This window comes from Salmo salar, chromosome 13, assembly GCF_965601325.2.
Source record: "Salmo salar chromosome 13, fSalSal1, whole genome shotgun sequence".
Classification (NCBI taxonomy): domain Eukaryota; kingdom Metazoa; phylum Chordata; class Actinopteri; order Salmoniformes; family Salmonidae; genus Salmo; species Salmo salar.
The window spans coordinates 99,182,288-99,202,500 of record NC_138303.1 but is presented as its reverse complement, the minus strand read 5'-3'; the positions used below and the strand labels follow the sequence as shown (position 1 = coordinate 99,202,500).

Sequence of the window (20,213 nt, the reverse complement as noted above, 5' to 3'; positions counted from 1 at the left end):
GAAATGGAGGAAAACTCGCCTCCCTGCGGACCTGGCATCCTTTCACTCACTCCTCTCTACATTCTCCTCTTCTGTCTCTGCTGCTAAAGCCACTTTCTACCACTCTAAATTCCAAGCATCTGCCTCTAACCATAGGAAGCTCTTTGCTACCTTCTCCTCCCTCCTGAATCCTCCTCCCCCTCCCCCCCCCTCCTCCCTCTCTGCGGATGACTTCGTCAACCATTTTGAAAAGAAGGTTGACGATATCCGATCCTCGTTTGCTAAGTCAAACGACACCGCTGGTCCTGCTCACACTGCCCTACCCTGTGCTTTGACCTCTTTCTCCCCTCTCTCTCCAGATGAAATCTCGCGTCTTGTGACGGCCGGCCGCCCAACAACCTGCCCACTTGACCCTATCCCCTCCTCTCTTCTCCAGACCATTTCCGGAGACCTTCTCCCCTTCCTCACCTCGCTCATCAACTCATCCTTGACCGCTGGCTACGTCCCTTCCGTCTTCAAGAGAGCGAGAGTTGCACCCCTTCTGAAAAAACCTACACTCGATCCCTCCGATGTCAACAACTACAGACCAGTATCCCTTCTTTCTTTTCTCTCCAAAACTCTTGAACGTGCCGTCCTTGGCCAGCTCTCCTGCTATCTCTCTCAGAATGACCTTCTTGATCCTAATCAGTCAGGTTTCAAGACTGGGCATTCAACTGAGACTGCTCTTCTCTGTGTCACGGAGGCTCTCCGCACTGCTAAAGCTAACTCTCTCTCCTCTGCTATCATACTTCTAGACCTATCTGCTGCCTTTGATACTGTGAACCATCAGATCCTCCTCTCCACCCTCTCCGAGTTGGGCATCTCCGGCGCGGCCCACGCTTGGATTGCGTCCTACCTGACAGGTCGCTCCTACCAGGTGGCGTGGCGAGAATCTGTCTCCGCACCATGCGCTCTCACCACTGGTGTCCCCCAGGGCTCTGTTCTAGGCCCTCTCCTATTCTCGCTATACACCAAGTCACTTGGCTCTGTCATATCCTCACATGGTCTCTCCTATCATTGCTATGCAGACGACACACAATTCATCTTCTCCTTTCCCCCTTCTGATAACCAGGCGGCGAATCGCATCTCTGCATGTCTGTCAGACATATCAGTGTGGATGACGGATCACCAGCTCAAGCTGAACCTCGGCAAGACGGAGCTGCTCTTCCTCCCGGGGAAGGACTGCCCGTTCCATGATCTCGCCATCACGGTTGACAACTCCCTTGTGTCCTCCTCCCAGAGTGCTAAGAACCTTGGCGTGATCCTGGACAACACCCTGTCGTTCTCCACTAACATCAAGGCGGTGACCCGATCCTGTAGGTTCATGCTCTACAACATTTGCAGAGTACGACCCTGCCTCACACAGGAAGCGGCGCAGGTCCTAATCCAAGCACTTGTCATCTCCCGTCTGGATTACTGCAACTCGCTGTTGGCTGGGCTCCCTGCCTGTGCCATTAAACCCCTACAACTCATCCAGAACGCCGCAGCCCGTCTGGTGTTCAACCTTCCCAAGTTCTCTCACGTCACCCCGCTCCTCCGCTCTCTCCACTGGCTTCCAGTTGAAGCTCGCATCCGCTACAAGACCATGGTGATTGCCTACGGAGCTGTGAAGGGAACGGCACCTCCATACCTTCAGGCTCTGATCAGGCCCTACACCCAAACAAGGGCACTGCGTTCATCCACCACTGGCCTGCTGGCCCCCCTACCTCTGAGGAAGCACAGTTCCCGCTCAGCCCAGTCAAAACTGTTCGCTGCTCTGGCACCCCAATGGTGGAACAAGCTCCCTCACGACGCCAGGACAGCGGAGTCAATCACCACCTTCCGGAGACACCTGAAACCCCACCTCTTTAAGGAATACCTAGGATAGGATAAAGTAATCCTTCTAACCCCCCCCCCCCCCCCCCCCCTTAAAATATTTCGATGCACTATTGTAAAGTGGTTGTTCCACTGGATATCATAAGGTGAATGCACCATTTTGTAAGTCGCTCTGGATAAGAGCGTCTGCTAAATGACTTAAATGTAAATGTAAATGTAATAATATTTCCCATTATTAGCCTACCTCCTCTTTCTCTCTCTATTGTTGCTGTAATTCTTCCTCGCTTTCAACAGTTCAATTAAACAAGTTTCGTTGTCTTTATCGTAATCCTTATTTGTTTGTATTTCTTTTGTATTTTAACTCCATTTTCTCCCTAATTTCGTGATATCCAATTGCGATCTTGTCTCAACAACTTGCAACTCCCCAACGGTCTCAGGAGAGGCGAAGGTCAATTCATGTGTTCTCCGAAACATGATCCGCCAAACCTCGTTCCTTAACACCCGCCCACTTAACCCGGAAGCTAGCTGCACCAATGTGTCAAAGGAAACACCGTTCAACTGATGACCATCACTAGAGTGTGAGGAGCCAAGTAAAGCCCCTCCAGCCAAACCCTCCCCTACCCCAGACAACGCTGGGCCAATTGTGCGCCGCCCAATGGGACTGGGATCAATCCCTAGTCTGAAGTGATGCCTCAAGCACTGCGATGCAGTGCCTTAGACTGCTGCACCACTCGGGAGGCCTATCTTAACCATTCTAATGACATCCTTGAATCATATAGGACTAGAAGTGGATGCAGAAGGCTTTCACTTCTCTTCACGAACATTGAATGTTTATGGGTCTGAATAAATAACTGCTATAGCCTACCGGCATCATGCGTTCGCTCTTCTTTCAAACTGCAGCGACTTCTATTGGCTGCTGTATTTAACATTCAGCAAAAAAGAGCTTGTTAATTGGTATAAGAAATGCAAAAAAGTGTAATAATTATGTCCAGCAAGCTATTCTAGTCTAGCTTTTCCTGCCTGGGACTCCAAGAGCTAAGGAGCGTTTTTTAAGGAGAGGCCAGCGGAGCACATGTGCTTGTGTATTGCGCAAGAGACAAAGGCCATAAGTTAGAAACCTATTATACATAACCCATAGTTAATTAGCTAAATATAAGGCTAATACTGCATTGAATTTATAACTTGAAAGAGGTAGAACAGGATGATCTATTTTGGAATGGAGTTAATGGAGAGAGAGAAAGACTGGGTGCACTGATTTAAAGCAACGATATTCGAGTGATAGGCTGTTTTACTTTTACAACATATTTTTAAAATGTATCTTTACAATTAAAAAACAAGGTTCAGAACTTTTTTGAAATAGCACAGTTACAAATAGAAATGAAACTAGATGGACATCAGAAATAGAGGAAGGACTAAAAACAAACAAAAAAAACTATTGTAAAATAGACTGTGTCGTAAAATGTGTATAAGATGAATAAATTGAAGGTATAAGCCGAAGTGTTTATTAGTTTACTCCAATTGGGGGATCGGTGGTAGGGTTTGTGGGGAATAATAATAAAGGTATATTCTTTTAAAAAGTATGTATGTCTATATAGGTATGTGTATGTATATATGTGTATATGTATGCATGCGTGTATGGATATATTTACCAAAACAATATATGGGGGATATGAAATGATGCAGACAATTACATTGATGGAAGCATCAATCTTTCTGCAATATTAAGCTGATCCACCCCTAAAAAAAAACTTTAAAAAAACTTTAAAAAACAAACAAGGTGACCCCTGAAAGCCAGGTGGAGCAGGGTAAATTAGACGCGCATTCAGTCTTTATATTACAGTAGCATAGGCTATGGTGCAGCAAACGGCCAACCTGTCACAAGAAAAAAAGTTACCATGATGTGAACTGCGCTCCATAGTGAGATGATCTGTCCCCACCCTGAACGTTGACTCATCATGGAGAGGCCGTAGAGAAGCCAGATTTAGACATTGCATATTATTTAACAGTTCCATTTCACGCCATGCTGTTCATATAAATAATTTATTATAATTTACCGGTTTCTCGTAGTTATTTATCCCGGGAAAAGGGAGTGGTTTTGGGTGGAAAATCTCAGTAACCGGGTTCCCGCCATTCAACCTAGTATCTACTGGTTATCTACACAGTACAAATATTTATATGATCAACACATTAGTGATCACACACACAAACCTGTAGGTGAGGTCCTGGATGTGTGTGTTCAGCTTGCTGTGGCTTACTTTGCCTACTTACGCTGGGCTGTCACAGTGTCTCATAGAGGATGAGACTCCCCCTCCGCAGGTCCTGCTGCACTCCCCCCACGATGACCAGGGACCCCAGCCTCCGTCCACACTCTGGGGCCACGTCCCGAATATCACACACTCCCCCTGGTAGCACCACTGAGAGGGGGGGAGGATTAATCATTGGTTAAGGTTGTAGAGGTTGTAGGTCTGTAACTGTGTCAGTGAGTACGGTTACATGCACACAATAATGCGATTATTGTGGATAATCAGATTAGTATAATAGTTTGATTTAACCGTTTTTCATGCTTTGCAAGAAGAAGGATTTCCTTAATAATCCTGTTTACACGGACACATCTGAATTCAGGCTACCTGATGGCACTCTGATAAATGCAGAAAATCTCCATCAAAAGAAACGTTCTACCACAGCATCCGTGTTCCTTTTGGGAAACATATCTGGTTCTGAGTTGGGACATTTAAAGTTGTTCTGAACTCACTTCACTCACGGTGAAGAGGGAGACTCACTCTGCTGGTGCTAGCACATGCACAGATCAAACACACCGCTGGAACGCCCATTAATAGCTTGAAAGATTGCTTTACACCGATTAAGATAAGCAGAGTAAGATGTTTACATGACTATTGCATAATCTGCCTAGGTGCCATAATCAGTTTAAAATGGAATTATTACTGTGCATCTAAACGTACTCAGTGGTGCTCAGGGCTTAGAGACAGTAGAGGTTGTAGAGGTTGTAGGTCTGTAACTGTGTCAGTAGGCTAAGATCCTGGGCCAGGGGAACACCAGGCCACTCTCCTTAGTCTCCCTCAATCCCTCCCTCCCTCACTTCCTCACTCATTCACATCAGAGATGAACAATGCAGAAGGACAGAGACAGAGAGTACACAGTGGCAGAATACCTGACCACTGTGACTGACCCAAAATTAAGGAAATCTTTGATTATGTACAGACTCAGTGAGCTTAGCCTTGCTATTGAGAAAGGCCGCCGTAGGCAGACCTGGTTCTCTAGAGAAGACAGGCTATGTGCACACTGCCCACAAAATGAGGTGGAAACTGAGCTGCACTTCCTAACCTCCTGCCAAATGTATGACCATATTAAAGACACATATTTACCTCAGATTACACAGACACACAAAGAATTTGAAAACAAATAAAATTTTTATAAACTCTATTGGGTGAAATACCACAGTGTGCCATCACAGCAGCAAGATTTGTGACCTGTTGTCACAAGAAAAGGGCAACCAGTGAAGAACAAACACCATTGTAAATACAACCCATATTTATGTTTATTTATTTTCCCTTTTGTACTTTAACCATTTGCACATCGTTACAACACTGTATATATATACATAAGACATTTGAAATGTCTCTATTCTTTTGGAACTTCTGTGAGTGTAATGTTTACTGTTCATTTTTATTGTTTATTTCACTTTTGTTTATTATCTACTTCACTTGCTTTGGCAATGTTAACATATGTTTCCCATGCCAATAAAGCCCCTTGATTTGAATTGAATTGAGAGGGAGAACCAGGGCACTGTCCTCATTCTCCTTGGCTCAGAGCAGAGAAAGGTAATGCACTAACACACTGTATAAACAAGATTAACACTGCAGGGAGAGGGAGAGAGAGGTCAGAGAAGGAGAGAGAGAGACGGCAGTGAAGAAGAAAGACAGAGAGTGAGAAAGAGAGAGAGTCCTTAAGACCTTTAAGACCTTGTCTGTGTTTCCAGTTACACTGAAATAGCCTGGGAGAGAATGTCTTGAGCTGACTCACACTACCTATCTATCACCCCACACACCTATCAGCCTTCACCACCTGCAAGTGTGTGTGTGTGTGTGTGTGTGTGTGTGTGTGTGTGTGTGTGTGTGTGTGTGTGTGTGTGTGTGTGTGTGTGTGTGTGTGTGTGTGTGTGTGTGTGTGTGTGTGTGTGTGTGTGTGTGTGTGTGTGTGTGTGTGTGTTTGACACAGAAAGCTGTGATCTTTGGGTGACACGACTACTGTACCAATGTCTAGGACAGTAGCATAATAGTCTTTCCTGGGAAACCACTTATTTTCTCTCTCTTATCTCCTTTCTTCTCCTTATCGCTCCCCCTTCTCTTTCTCTACCCCATACCCCATTCTTCCCTCCCACACATCACTATTTCCTCTCTATCCTTCTCTACCTTTCTCACCACCACCAACGCTTTCCCCTTTGTCACCCTCCACTTCCCCCTCCCTCTCCTACCATCTCTCCCCCCCTTCCCTCTAGTTGGCAGGGCCTCTCCATTACAGGCCTGGTGACAAATGGTTGACAGTCGTGTTCCTTTGAAGCCGCCCCTCATCCCCCTCACCACCCACCCTCAACCCAGACAGGAGCGCGTCATCAGCCTCCCCCCAAAGCCCCCTGTCCTAAAGCCCCCTGAGCTGATCTCAACTTGGGCCCCCTGTGTAGCCCAGGACCTGGTCGGTGGCCCCCAGCTCTGAAAGGCTCCAGTCAGCAGACAGTAATGACACATGACAGCCCAACAGCCTCCTATTCTTTCCTTTTAGACCTCAGACCATCCAGTGACAATGGCCGCCGTAATCTGTGTTAAAACTGTCTCACTGTCATCCGTCTAACCTGACCGCGGCGTGGCGAGTCACACTGGGACTAGGGTCAGTGCTATGTGGAATCCTTGGGACATCCCTACCCTAAACTCTAAAGGCTGGTTTACAGTCCGTCTATCGTCCGTAGACAATTGCCGTAGCGACATCATGAAAAGTCTATTGTCGTCTGACATCAAACTTGTCGTTATTTATTTTATTTTATTTAACCTTTATTTAACTAGGCAAGTTATGAGAAAGTATAAATACTTAACGACAGTCTTTGTATGACATCAGCAGCCTAGGGCTCCAGGGCTCCAGGGCCCCAGGGCTCCAGGGCCCCAGGGCTCCAGGGCTCTATTTTAACTCCAATAAACCCATCCGTTAAAATAGATTCAGTAAATGTCAACCTAGCAAGCCAGGCAACTAAAATACATTTTCTAAACAATGTTTTTGTTTGTTGCTAGCTAGTTAGCTACCAAGTTGGCTAGCTATTTAAAATAATGACCGGAGTATAACTGACAACATCTTAACTTAAGCTATTTTTTTATTAATTATTACAGGAAAATAAACCCACAACAACATAATTATTTACAAGGTAGTGGCGAGCTTACAGAAAATAGCGTACTGCCACAGTGTGACAAAATTAAAGCAGGCCATTTTATCCGAGAATTTTTGAACTCCTACATCATCTTGTCACAATTTGGCCTGGTTGCTGTGGCAGTCCGGCAACCACAACAACAAGGCCAGTTTATACTTGGTGTAACGACATGTCAACATCCGCTGTCGTGGTTACCGGAATGCCACAGCAACCAGGCCAAATTCTCCTGTGACAAGATGATTCAGAAGTTCTAAAATGGAACAGAAATTTGAGGCCCCACCATGTAAAAAAAAGTGCGGTAATCGACCAATGTTTAGTTTTTTAAATTGGGTCTATGACAGTATATTACAAATCAGTCTGACAGCATTTTTGACAGTATTTTAATCTGAAATGACTGAAACGTATCAGAAAGATATTGGGTTCAGAAGATCATCAGGCAATAATGTTGTATTTTTTATTTAACTAGGCAAGTCAGTTTAGAAAAAAATCTTATTTTCAATGACAGCCTAGGAACAGTGGGTTAACTGCCTTGTTCAGGGGCAGAACAACAGATGTTCACCTTGTCAGCTCGGGGATTTGATCTAGCAACCATTCAGTTACTAGTCCAACGCTCTAACCACAAGGCTACCTGCCGCCCAATGATCTTCTGTGTAGAAAATAACATAATCATTGAGGGAAACAGTGAGTATGTACATGTTCCTGATGGAGCCATAATATTTTGTGGCTTAAACCATTCAAAAGATAGCGCCACATTTGTAGGAAGGAAACCAAAACCGCTCTGTTGATTACAACCACATCTAGCAGTTACTGACATAACCCCGGTTCTATGAACCAAGCACACCTTTTCTCTCGTGACCCAATTTTCAAATCCGGCGACCCTACATCGGGTTGCGACCTGTAGTTTAGGAAACCCTGGTGTAGACTATAAGAGACAACTAGTGTGTAGACAATGAGACTGCTAGTATAGACTTACCCCTTTCTCAATGCTTCCCGTTTGACACAGGGTCCCCTCAGCAGCAGGGATACTGTTGGTCACACAGCGGTTGCTTTTGCTAAGGCACCAGAGCTCTCTACACACTTCCTAGGAAAGAAGGCAAAAGCAAGTTGGTCAGAATAAAGCAATTCACTGCAGAGAGTGTATTACAAGCAGAACAATTGCCATAGATACAGCTGTTGAAGTGAATTAGAGATCTACTCCAAAATGTAGTGTGACTTCCCCTCCTCATCTCCTGTCCTTTATCTGCACTGAGGTGAAAGAGCTGAACAGAAGGTGAGGAGCATATCCCTGGCTGTAGGCAGCTGCCATATTGGCAGACCTGGGTCAAATATAGGTTGCACAGTTTGGAGTCACTTTGGACTATTCTATAGGCTCCATTTCACCAGGCAAACTAACTCAAGCTCAGCTGAAATATGTGGAAGTAGTAGACATATGTATTTGACCCAGGTCTGATGGAGTAGCTATATATTTGACCCAGATCTGATGGAGTAGCTATATATTTGACCCAGATCTGATGGAGTAGCTACATATTTGACCCAGATCTGATGGAGTAGCTATATATTTGACCCAGGTCTGATGGAGTAGCTATATATTTGACCCAGGTCTGATGGAGTAGCTATATATTTGACCCAGATCTGATGGAGGAGCTATATATTTGACCCAGATCTGATGGAGTAGCTATATATTTGACCCAGATCTGATGGAGTAGCTATATATTTGACCCAGGTCTGATGGAGTAGCTATATATTTGACCCAGGTCTGATGGAGTAGCTATATATTTGACCCAGATCTGATGGAGTAGCTATGTATTTGACCCTGGTCTGATGGAGTAGCTATATATTTGACCCAGGTCTGATGGAGTAGCTGTATATTGGACCCAGATCTGATGGAGTAGCTGTATATTTGACCCAGATCTGATGGAGTAGCTATATATTTGACCCAGGTCTGATGGAGTAGCTATATATTTGACCCAGGTCTGATGGAGTAGCTATATATTTGACCCAGGTCTGATGGAGTAGCTGTATATTTGACCCAGATCTGATGGAGTAGCTATATATTTGACCCAGGTCTGATGGAGTAGCTATATATTTGACCCAGATCTGATGGAGTAGCTATGTATTTGACCCTGGTCTGTTGGAGTAGCTATATATTTGACCCAGGTCTGATGGAGTAGCTGTATATTTGACCCAGATCTGATGGAGTAGCTATATATTTGACCCAGGTCTGATGGATTGAGTCCAGTTTATGTTGAGAGTCAATATCCCAAATGTCACGTTCTGACCAGTAAAGGGGTTATTTGTTATTGTAGTTTGGTCAGGACGTGGTAGGGGGTGTTTGTTTTATGTGGTTTGGGGTTTGTTGGGTTATGTTATTATGTAAGAGGGGTGTTTGTTTAGAGTGTTTCGGGGTTTGTTGGGCTATGTTCTATGTTAGTATATTTCTATGTTTATCTAGTATGTCTAGTTCTATGTTTAGTTAATGAAGTTGACCTTCAATTGGAAGCAGCTGCTCCTAGTTGCTTCTAATTGAAGGTCCTATTTAAGAGAGGTGTTTTTCTGTGGGATTTTGTGGGTAGTTGTCTCCTGTTTAGTGTCTGAGCACCTGATAGGACTGTTAGTGACGTTTGTTTTGTATACGTGATTTGTTTGTTTTTCCTTCTTCACATTAAAAAGAAGATGAGTATACACGTTCCCGCTGCGTTTTGGTCTGATCCTTACGACACCCGTTACACCAAAGGTCAACCCATTCTACTAATGTCCCTCAGTGTTGAGGGATCTGGAGCAACACTAACACCTCCATACCTCAACAGAAACCGGCTAACGTCAGTTCACAGAAACCACTGTTAACCAGTTATAGGAAATCACTCTGGCACAACAGAGAGCATATCAAACTGAGAGCTGCAGAAGAGGCTGAAAGGTCAGAAGCTAAACCAGGTCTTAATGAACATGTGTCCCTGGTCTGGTCTGGGGGATTTACACTATCTAGCTAACAGAGAGGAAGTTAACCCTAACCCTTTTCCTAACCTTAACCTCACTCTCTATTTACCTGCTACGTTCATTCTCCTAACCTGCTGCATAAGTTCTTCTAACGTACTATGAAAAAGTCCATTCCGGTCGTAGCTGTAGTCCACCTAGATAGAACCCCTGGTGACTTCAACATTCTGAGAGTGTCAGTTAGAAATGACCATTCAATTGACCCTTCGCTAAGTCCCGTCCCTGAGTCCGACACCTTGGACACACTCACGATCACAAGCCATTGAGGGCTATGGCAAAAACTGAGTTCTTTAAAAAAAAAATGTTTAAATGGCTAAATAATTTAACAGAGCACCAGAAGTACTTGCTACTGTGATTCCTGAAATGCAAAACCTGCTGATGGAGTATTTTTTGTATCTGAAATGATCCTTTTGTTACATTGTTTGCTAGCTCAGCTGGTTAGCTCGCTCTCAGTCTCATTGATCACCAAACATTGCTAACGCTAGCTAGCTAGCCACTTAATATAACCTGTTTCTCAAAATGTATGTTAGCTAGCTAAGTTAGCAATGCTATGAATACAACTACCATCTGCTGTCGACATCATGATACATACAATTTGAGAGCACTAGTTAGCTCCAAAATAGGTTATAGCTTTGACTGCATGCCAACAGTGAATTCAGAGGCATTCAGTGGCTAGCTACACTACCAATATAATTTGACCAGGTTCCCGTGAAGCAATGGTAATAACAGTCCGTCACAAAATACTCAAGAGTTTCCTGATTAGCAAAGGGAAGTCTGTGTTTAATTTCATTGTGTATTAAAAACACAGTTTGAGATCATTGTGAGGGGATTTCGCCAGTGGTTGAATGGGGAATTGGGCTTCCTTGGAAAATGTTGTCCGAGGTTGCAACAGGGCTTAGTGAAGGGTCAATTAAATAAGTTCTGTGAGTCCAAAAATGTTTCAACAAATATTTCTCAGCTTCTTTTATACCATTCCACAGGAACAAGCATTGAAACACTTCACCAAACCGCTGCTATGCTGTCCGGTCCTTTCAGTAGGCGCAACAGTCCAACCTATCCACTGGGCTTTCTGTCCCCATTAGAACCTGGGTTGGGAACGGAGAGAGTTCTACTTCCAGGATAGAAACATAATGGGCCCCACAATCATTATGTGTAAGAGTGACTGTTAAGTGCTACTGCGCCTCTCTACCCCCACCATATCTTTTAGTTGTTCTCTTTAGTCTTTAGTGGCACTAAAGCAGGCTCTGCTCTGCTCTGCTTTATGTGTTGTACAGAGTAACTGTCTCCCAGATAAGAGAGGTCAGCTTTCCTACACTCTTAGAAAAAAGGGTTCCAAAAGGGTTATTCGGCAGTCCCCATATGATAACTCTTTTTGGTTCCAGGTAGAATCCTTTTTGGTTCCAGGTAGAACTACCCAAAAGGGTTCTAAAACGGGTTATTCAAAGGGCCCCCCTATGGGGACAGAACTAAATAGCACCTTTTCTTCTAAAAGTGTAACATCAACTCTGAAAGCAAACTAGAAATCCAGTCATAGATATTTTACTTGTTTCTATGGTTACATGGGTTTGATCAGCGAGCTCTTAATTAAAGACAACTCTTTACTAGACATCTGGCTGACTGATTGAAACAGATCTGATTCCACATCAGAATCCAGAATCCTAGCAGATAAAAGACTACATTCTGGAAACAGCCCGGCACAGAGCAGCACAGAGCAGCACAGCTGAGCCAGGCTCTGGAGGAATGCTTTACTTTCATAAATGTCTGTCTTTCATGCTGATCTAAAACCACAATTAAGAGCTTAAGAGACAAAATGACAGGGTTTAATTTGGGGCCTGTGGTAATCTGCTGTCAGATATTTCTTTCAATGAAACAAAATAAACTCTCTTGATCTCGGCTAATGGTAGACTCTTTTTCTGTCCTTATTGGTTCATTAATTCTTTGTGGCTTTCATTCAACATCTCCTGTTTCTGTGGCTTGGTTTAGTTCTCCCTCTGCTCGTGTCTCTTTATTTACCTTGGGCTGTTATTCTACAAGGTGGTGGGAGGGGGGGTAATCATTAGCATTCCATGGAACTGTGGTGTGTGTGTGTGTGTGTGTGTGTGTGTGTGTGTGTGTGTGTGTGTGTGTGTGTGCGTGCGTGCGTGCGTGCGTGCGTGCGTGCGTGCGTGCGTGCGTGCGTGCGTGCGTGCGTGCGTGTGTGTGTGTGTGCGTGTGTGTGTGTGTGTGTAAAAACCTCCCTCATCAGACCTGTGATGAGACGCTAATAAAACAATGATGTCTCCTTCTGGTGATATGAAGATAACACCCTGATTATGATAATAACACCCTGATTATGATAATAACACCCTGATTATGATAATAACACCCTGATTATGATAATAACACCCTGATTATGATAATAACACCCTGATTATGATAATAACACCCTGATTATGATGATAACACCCTGATAATGACGATAACACCCTGATTATGATAATAACACCCTGATTATGATAATAAAACCCTGATTATGATGATAACACCATGATTATGACGATAACACCCTGATTATGATAATAACACCCTGATTATGATAATAAAACCCTGATTATGATGATAACACCATGATTATGACGATAACACCCTGATTATGACAATAACACCCTGATTGATAATAATACCCCGATTATGACGATAACACCCTGATTATGATAATAACACCCTGATTATAATAATAACACCCTGATTATGATGATAACACCCTGATTATGATAACAACACCCTGATTATGATGATAACACCCTGATTATGATAACAACACCCTGATTATGATGATAACACCCCTAACCCTGATTATGATCAACTATTCCCTTAACAGCATGGTCCTCCGATGTAAGGGAGAGAGACTGTATGCATACTGTAGAGTCGGAGAGACGCAGGTTTCTTACCCCATATTTGCACTGTCGTGAAGAGGCTCCGTACTGGAAGCGACACTGCTCGTCTGCGTCGTACACCTGCCCCGGGGCCACTGTTGGGTACAGGAAGTCTCGTTTCAGAGGTTCATTGTCCAGACACGTCCCCCGACCTGAGCTGTCAAAAAAACAAACCTACAATAGGATTGTTTCTTACACACCACACCCACAGAGCCTATGACGGTGGTTCCCAAACCTTCCTCCAGTACCCCCCAGCCGTTCAAGGCTAGCTCTCCTCCAGTAACCCCCAGCCGTTCAAGGCTGGCTCTCCTCCAGTAACCCCCAGCCGTTCAAGGCTAGATCTCCTCCAGTAACCCCCAGCCGTTCAAGGCTGGCTCTCCTCCAGTAACCCCCAGCCGTTCAAGGCTAGATCTCCTCCAGTACCCCCCAGCCGTTCAAGGCTAGCTCTCCTCCAGTACCCCCCCAGCCGTTCAAGGCTAGCTCTCCTCCAGTACCCCCCAGCCGTTCAAGGCTAGCTCTCCTCCAGTACCCCCCAGCCGTTCAAGGCTAGCTCTCCTCCAGTAACCCCAGCCGTTCAAGGCTAGCTCTCCTCCAGTAACCCCCAGCCGTTCAAGGCTAGATCTCCTCCAGTACCCCCCAGCCGTTCAAGGCTAGCTCTCCTCCAGTACCCCCCAGCCGTTCAAGGCTAGCTCTCCTCCAGTACCCCCAGCCGTTCAAGGCTAGCTCTCCTCCAGTACCCCCCAGCCGTTCAAGGCTAGCTCTCCTCCAGTACCCCCAGCCGTTCAAGGCTAGCTCTCCTCCAGTACCCCCCAGCCGTTCAAGGCTAGCTCTCCTCCAGTACCCCCCAGCCGTTCAAGGCTAGCTCTCCTCCAGTAACCCCCAGCCATTCAAGGCTAGGTCTCCTCCAGTACCCCCCAGCCGTTCAAGGCTAGCTCTCCTCCAGTAACCCCCAGCCGTTCAAGGCTAGCTCTCCTCCAGTACCCCCCCAGCCGTTCAAGGCTAGCTCTCCAGGTCTGTTCCAGGTCTACCACAACTTATTGGACTAATCAAGGGCTTGATGATTAGTTGACTAGTTGAATCAGGTGTGCTAGCGTTGGAATAGATCAAATAAGTGCAATGGCTCAGGGAGAGTTTTGGAAACATGGGGCTAAGTATAGACGGAAGCTACTAGCTACTAATATACATACTGCAGCCATCCATGACCAGGAGAGAGGATCACTGGTTTAGCAACATAACATCCACCCTTTCTTTTACAGGCCACCTCTCACCCTATACTGTACACATTCTTTCACAATTTCACCACAATGACTTAAAATTACTTATGATGAAAATACAGTTTATAACAACCCTAGTCACACCTGTCTTGTATGGTTTCAATTGTGTGGCACTGCATCATTCATGTGTCAAAACAGAGGGGAACCGTTGTCTGCCTCTAACCTTAAAGATAGAGTGAAGTGGGAGATGTCTGCCTCTATCCTTATAGATAGAGTGAAGGAGGAGAAGTCTGCATCTAACCTTACAGATAGAGTGAAGGGGGAGAAGTCTGCATCTAACCTTATAGATAGAGTGAAGGAGGAGAAGTCTGCCTCTGACCTTATAGATAGAGTGAAGGGGAGAAGTCTGCATCTAACCTTAGAGTGAAGTGGGAGAAGTCTGCCTCTATCCTTATAGATAGAGTGAAGGGGGAGAAGTCTGCCTCTATCCTTATAGATAGAGTGAAGGGGGATAAGTCTGCCTCTATCCTTATAGATAGAGTGAAGTGGGAGATGTCTGCCTCTATCCTTATAGATAGAGTGAAGTGGGAGTGAAGGGGGAGAAGTCTGCCTCTATCCTTATAGATAGAGTGAAGTGGGAGTGAAGGGGGAGAAGTCTGCATCTAACATTAGAGTGAAATGGGAGAAGTCTGCATCTAACCTTATAGATAGAGTGAAGGGGGAGAAGTCTGCATCTAACCTTATAGATAGAGTGAAGTGGGAGAAGTCTGCCTCTAACCTTATAGATAGAGTGAAGTGGGAGAAGTCTGCCTCTATCCTTATAGATAGAGTAAAGTGGGAGAAGTCTGCCTCTATCCTTATAGATAGTGTGAAGGAGGAGAAGTCTGCATCTAACCTTATAGATAGAGTGAAGTGGGAGAAGTCTGCATCTAACCTTATAGATAGAGTGAAGGAGGAGAAGTCTGCATCTAACCTTATAGATAGAGTGAAGTGGGAGAAGTCTGCATCTAACCTTATAGATAGAGTGAAGGAGGAGAAGTCTGCATCTAACCTTATAGATAGAGTGAAGTGGAAGAAGTCTTCCTCTAACCTTATAGATAGAGTGAAGGGGAAGAAGTCTGCCTCTAACCTTATAGATAGAGTGAAGGAGGAGAAGTCTGCCTCTAACCTTAGATAGAGTGAAGGGGGAGAAGTCTGCCTCTAACCTTATAGATAGAGTGAAGGAGGAGAAGTCTGCCTCTAACCTTAGATAGAGTGAAGGGGGAGAAGTCTGCCTCTAACCTTATAGATAGAGTGAAGTGGGAGTGAAGGGGGAGAAGTCTGCATCTAACCTTATAGATAGAGTGAAGGGGGAGAAGTCTGCCTCTATCCTTATAGATAGAGTGAAGGGGGAGAAGTCTGCATCTAACCTTATAGATAGAGTGAAGTGGGAGTGAAGTGGGAGAAGTCTGCCTCTATCCTTATAGATAGAGTAAAGTGGGAGAAGTCTGCCTCTATCCTTATAGATAGAGTGAAGGAGGAGAAGTCTGCATCTAACCTTATAGATAGAGTGAAGTGGGAGAAGTCTGCATCTAACCTTATAGATAGAGTGAAGGAGGAGAAGTCTGCATCTAACCTTATAGATAGAGTGAAGGAGGAGAAGTCTGCATCTAACCTTATAGATAGAGTGAAGTGGAAGAAGTCTGCCTCTAACCTTATAGATAGAGTGAAGGGGGAGAAGTCTGCCTCTAACCTTATAGATAGAGTGAAGGGGGAGAAGTCTGCCTCTGACCTTATAGATAGAGTGAAGTGGGAGAAGTCTGCCTCTAACCTTATAGATAGAGTGAAGTGGGAGAAGTCTGCCTCTAACCTTATAGATAGAGTGAAGGAGAAGAAGTCTGCCTCTAACCTTAGATAGTGTGAAGGGGGAGAAGTCTGCCTCTAACCAAATAGATAGAATGAAGTGGGAGTGAAGGGGGAGAAGTCTGCCTCTAACCTTAGATAGAGTGAAGGGGGAGAAGTCTGCATCTAACCTTATAGATAGAGTGAAGGGGGAGAAGTCTGCATCTAACCTTATAGATAGAGTGAAGGGGGAGAAGAGGTGAAAAAACGTATAGACGAGGAAAAACACAACAAGGAGAAGAGAGGAGGAAAACCCAGACTATGAGCAGTCAACGGTGTCTGTTTGTCTGTCTGTTTGTCTGTCTGTTTGTCTGAAACTCACTGCTCTCAGCTGATATGGCGCTGTGACGGCACCGTACGTATGGAATCCACAGAGGAGCCAATAAAACGACAGAAGGAGAGAAAGAGAAAGAAAGGTCCTGAGGTCACCAGTCCAAAGCTGGAACTGTGTTTAGTCTGTTTTGTCAGATAGAAATATGTCCGCCGCACAAAGAACTTACTCTGAAAACAAGCACACGCACACACGCACTTACACACAAACACACACACAAAAACACACACACAGAAAGACAAAGCACAGAGAACTCACTCTGAAAAGACACACAGAGAAAGACTGCAATTTTGTATTCTGGTTTAGCAACTTTTTAACGCTGCCCGAGAAAACAGAAATACTAAAAGTGTGGCCAGGAAAGCAGTCAGGACAGACAGAGCAGCTTTTGTTAGGTTGGTTGTGTGTGTTTATTCTGGGTTGGGAAGTGGAGCTTGTTTAAGACATGGTGGTGTTGAACGGATGATTCTCTGTTCTCTCCCCGTCTCCCTGTCCGCTCTGAGGGCAGACGACTGGTTCTTACCGAAGACTATTACTATGTCCTGCTCTGCTATATTATACGATAGCTAGAACTTTTACTACTACTATTACCACTGGTACTATTACTATTACTACTACTCCGGGTTAGTAATAGTCATTGTAATACACATTAGAGTCATTGTAATACACATTAGAGTCATTGTAATACACATTAGAGTCATGGTAATACACATTAGAGTCATTGTAATACACATTAGAGTCATTGTAATACACATTAGAGTCATTGTAATACACATTAGAGCTGTGGCAGCAGCAGCAGTGTGCTGCAGAATGCTTCTCATCCCTCGAAAGGATAAGATGGCTCGCCAACAACATAAACGCTTAGTTACGTTTAGTTTATGATTTCACAGACCCAGAAAGAGAGAGGGGGAAGGAGAGAGAGGAAGGACAGAGAGAACAGAAAGAAACAGAAGAGAAAGAGAGAGAGAACTAGAGAGCTGCGCCATGGCAGTCTCCCTCTTCTTGATCAGAGGTTGGGACTGTCTGATCTGAATAACCATTTCAACTACAAGTTGTCTCATCAGTAGGAGCTACACCGAAAAGGGCTATCGAATGATAAAATAAACAATCAAATTAAAATCCTCTTCTCTTTACTATGCAGATTGGCCAGAGGCAGTGTGAAAGCAGCCAGCAGCTTCTAGGTCCGCCCCACACTATCAGACAGCACATGTAACCCACACTATCAGACAGCACATCTAACCCACACTATCAGACAGCACATCTAACCCACACTATCAGACAGCACATCTAACCCACACTATCAGACAGCACATCTAACCCACACTATCAGACAGCACATCTAACCCACACTATCAGACAGCACATCTAACCCACACTATCAGACAGCACATCTAACCCACACTATCAGACAGCACATCTAACCCACACTATCAGACAGCACACCTAACCCACACTATCAGACAGCACATCTAACCCACACTATCAGACAGCACACCTAACCCACACTATCAGACTGCACATCTAACCCACACTATCAGACTGCACATCTAACCCACACTATCAGACTGCACATCTAACCCACACTATCAGACAGCACATCTAACCCACACTATCAGACTGCACATCTAACCCACACTATCAGACAGCACATCTAACGCTTCGCTTTAGCAATCTCACTAGTATAAAGACCTCCTCCATTCCTGCCATTATTGAAAGAGATTGTGATACCTCACATCTCAAAATTGGGTTACTTAATGTTAGATCCCTCACTTCCAAGGCAGTTATAGTCAATGAACTAATCACTGATAATAATCTTGATGTGATTGGCCTGACTGAAACATGGCTTAAGCCTGATGAATTTACTGTGTTAAATGAGGCCTCACCCCCTGGTTACACTAGTGACCATACCCCCCGTGCATCCGGCAAAGGCGGAGGTGTTGCTAACATTTACGATAGCAAATTTCAATTTACAAAAAAAAAAACAATGACGTTTTCGTCTTTTGAGCTTCTAGTCATGAAATCTATGCAGCCTACTCACTCACTTTTTATAGCTACTGTTTACAGGCCTCCTGGGCCATATGCAGTGTTCCTCACTGAGTTCCCTGAATTCCTATCGGATCTTGTAGTCATAGCAGATAATATTCTAATTTTTGGTGACTTTAACATTCACATGGAAAAGTCCACAGACCCACTCCAAAAGGCTTTCGGAGCCATCATCGACTCAGTGGGTTTTGTCCAACATGTCTCTGGACCTACTCACTGCCACAGTCATACTCTGGACCTAGTTTTGTCCCATGGAATAAATGTTGTGGATCTAAATGTTTTTCCTCATAATCCTGGACTATCGGACCACCATTTTATTACGTTTGCAATTGCAACAAATAATCTGCTCAGACCCCAACCAAGGAGCATTAAAAGTCGTGCTATAAATTCTCAGACAACCCAAAGATTCCTTGATGCCCTTCCAGACTGCCTCTGCCTACCCAAGGACGTCAGAGGACAAAAATCAGTTAACCACCTAACCGAGGAACTCAATTTAACCTTGCGCAATACCCTAGATGCAGTTTGACACCTAAAAACTAAAAACATCTGTCATAAGAAACTAGCTCTCTGGTATACAGAAAATACACGAGCTCTGAAGCAAGCTTCCAGAAAATTGGAACGGAAATGGCGCCACACCAAACTGGAAGTCTTCCGACTAGCTTGGAAAGACAGTACCGTGCAGTATCGAAGAGCCCTCACTGCTGCTCGATCATCCTATTTTTCCAACTTAATTGAGGAAAATAAGAACAATCCGAAATTTCTTTTTGATACTGTCGCAAAGCTAACTAAAAAGCAGCCTTCGCAAATGGAGGATGGCTTTCACTTCAGCAGTAATACATTTATGAACTTCTTTGAGGAAAAGATCATGATCATTAGAAAGCAAATTACAGACTCCTCTTTAAATCTGGGTATTCCTCCAAAGCTCCAAAGTCTACACAACTCTGCCAGGACCTAGGATCAAGGGAGATACTAAAGTGTTTTAGTACTATATCTCTTGACGCAATTATGAAAATAATCATGGCCTCCAAACCCTCAAGCTGCATACTGGACCCTATTCCAACTAAACTACTGAAAGAGCTACTTCCTGTGCTTGGCCCTCCTATGTTGAACATAATAAACGGCTCTCTATCCACCGGATGTGTACCAAGCTCACTAAAAGTGGCAGTAATAAAGCCTCTCTTGAAAAAGCCGAATCTTGATCCAGAAATTATAAAAAACTATCGGCCTATATCGAATCTTCCATCCCTCTCAAAAATTTTAGAAAAAGCTGTTGCACAGCAACTCACTGCCTTCCTGAAGACAAACAATGTATACGAAATGCTTCAGTCTGGTTTTAGACCCCATCATAGCACTGAGACTGCACTTGTGAAGGTGGTAAATGACCTTTTAATGACGTCAGACCGAGGCTCTGCATCTGTCCTCGTGCTCCTAGATCTTAGTGCCGCTTTTGATACCATCGATCACCACATTCTTTTGGAGAGATTGGAAACCCAAATTGGTCTACATGGACAAGTTCTGGCCTGGTTTAGATCTTATCTGTCGGGAAAGATATCAGTTTGTCTCTGTCAATGGTTTGT

At 44.4% G+C, this 20,213-nt stretch overlaps 1 protein-coding gene across 1 annotated transcript in view; it reads right to left on the bottom strand.

Annotated features, from left to right (window-relative positions):
* The window catches only part of LOC106568319 (A disintegrin and metalloproteinase with thrombospondin motifs 6), a 200,988-nt gene that overhangs the window by 111,204 nt on the left and 69,571 nt on the right, over window positions 1–20,213 (bottom strand). Inside the window, exons 11-13 of the mRNA XM_045692499.2 lie at window positions 13,186–13,327; window positions 8,238–8,345; window positions 4,102–4,247 (exon numbers count right to left, since the gene is read on the bottom strand). Of these exons, the coding sequence (XP_045548455.1) occupies window positions 4,102–4,247; window positions 8,238–8,345; window positions 13,186–13,327 (396 nt within the window). The remainder of the gene's footprint in view (window positions 1–4,101; window positions 4,248–8,237; window positions 8,346–13,185; window positions 13,328–20,213) is intronic.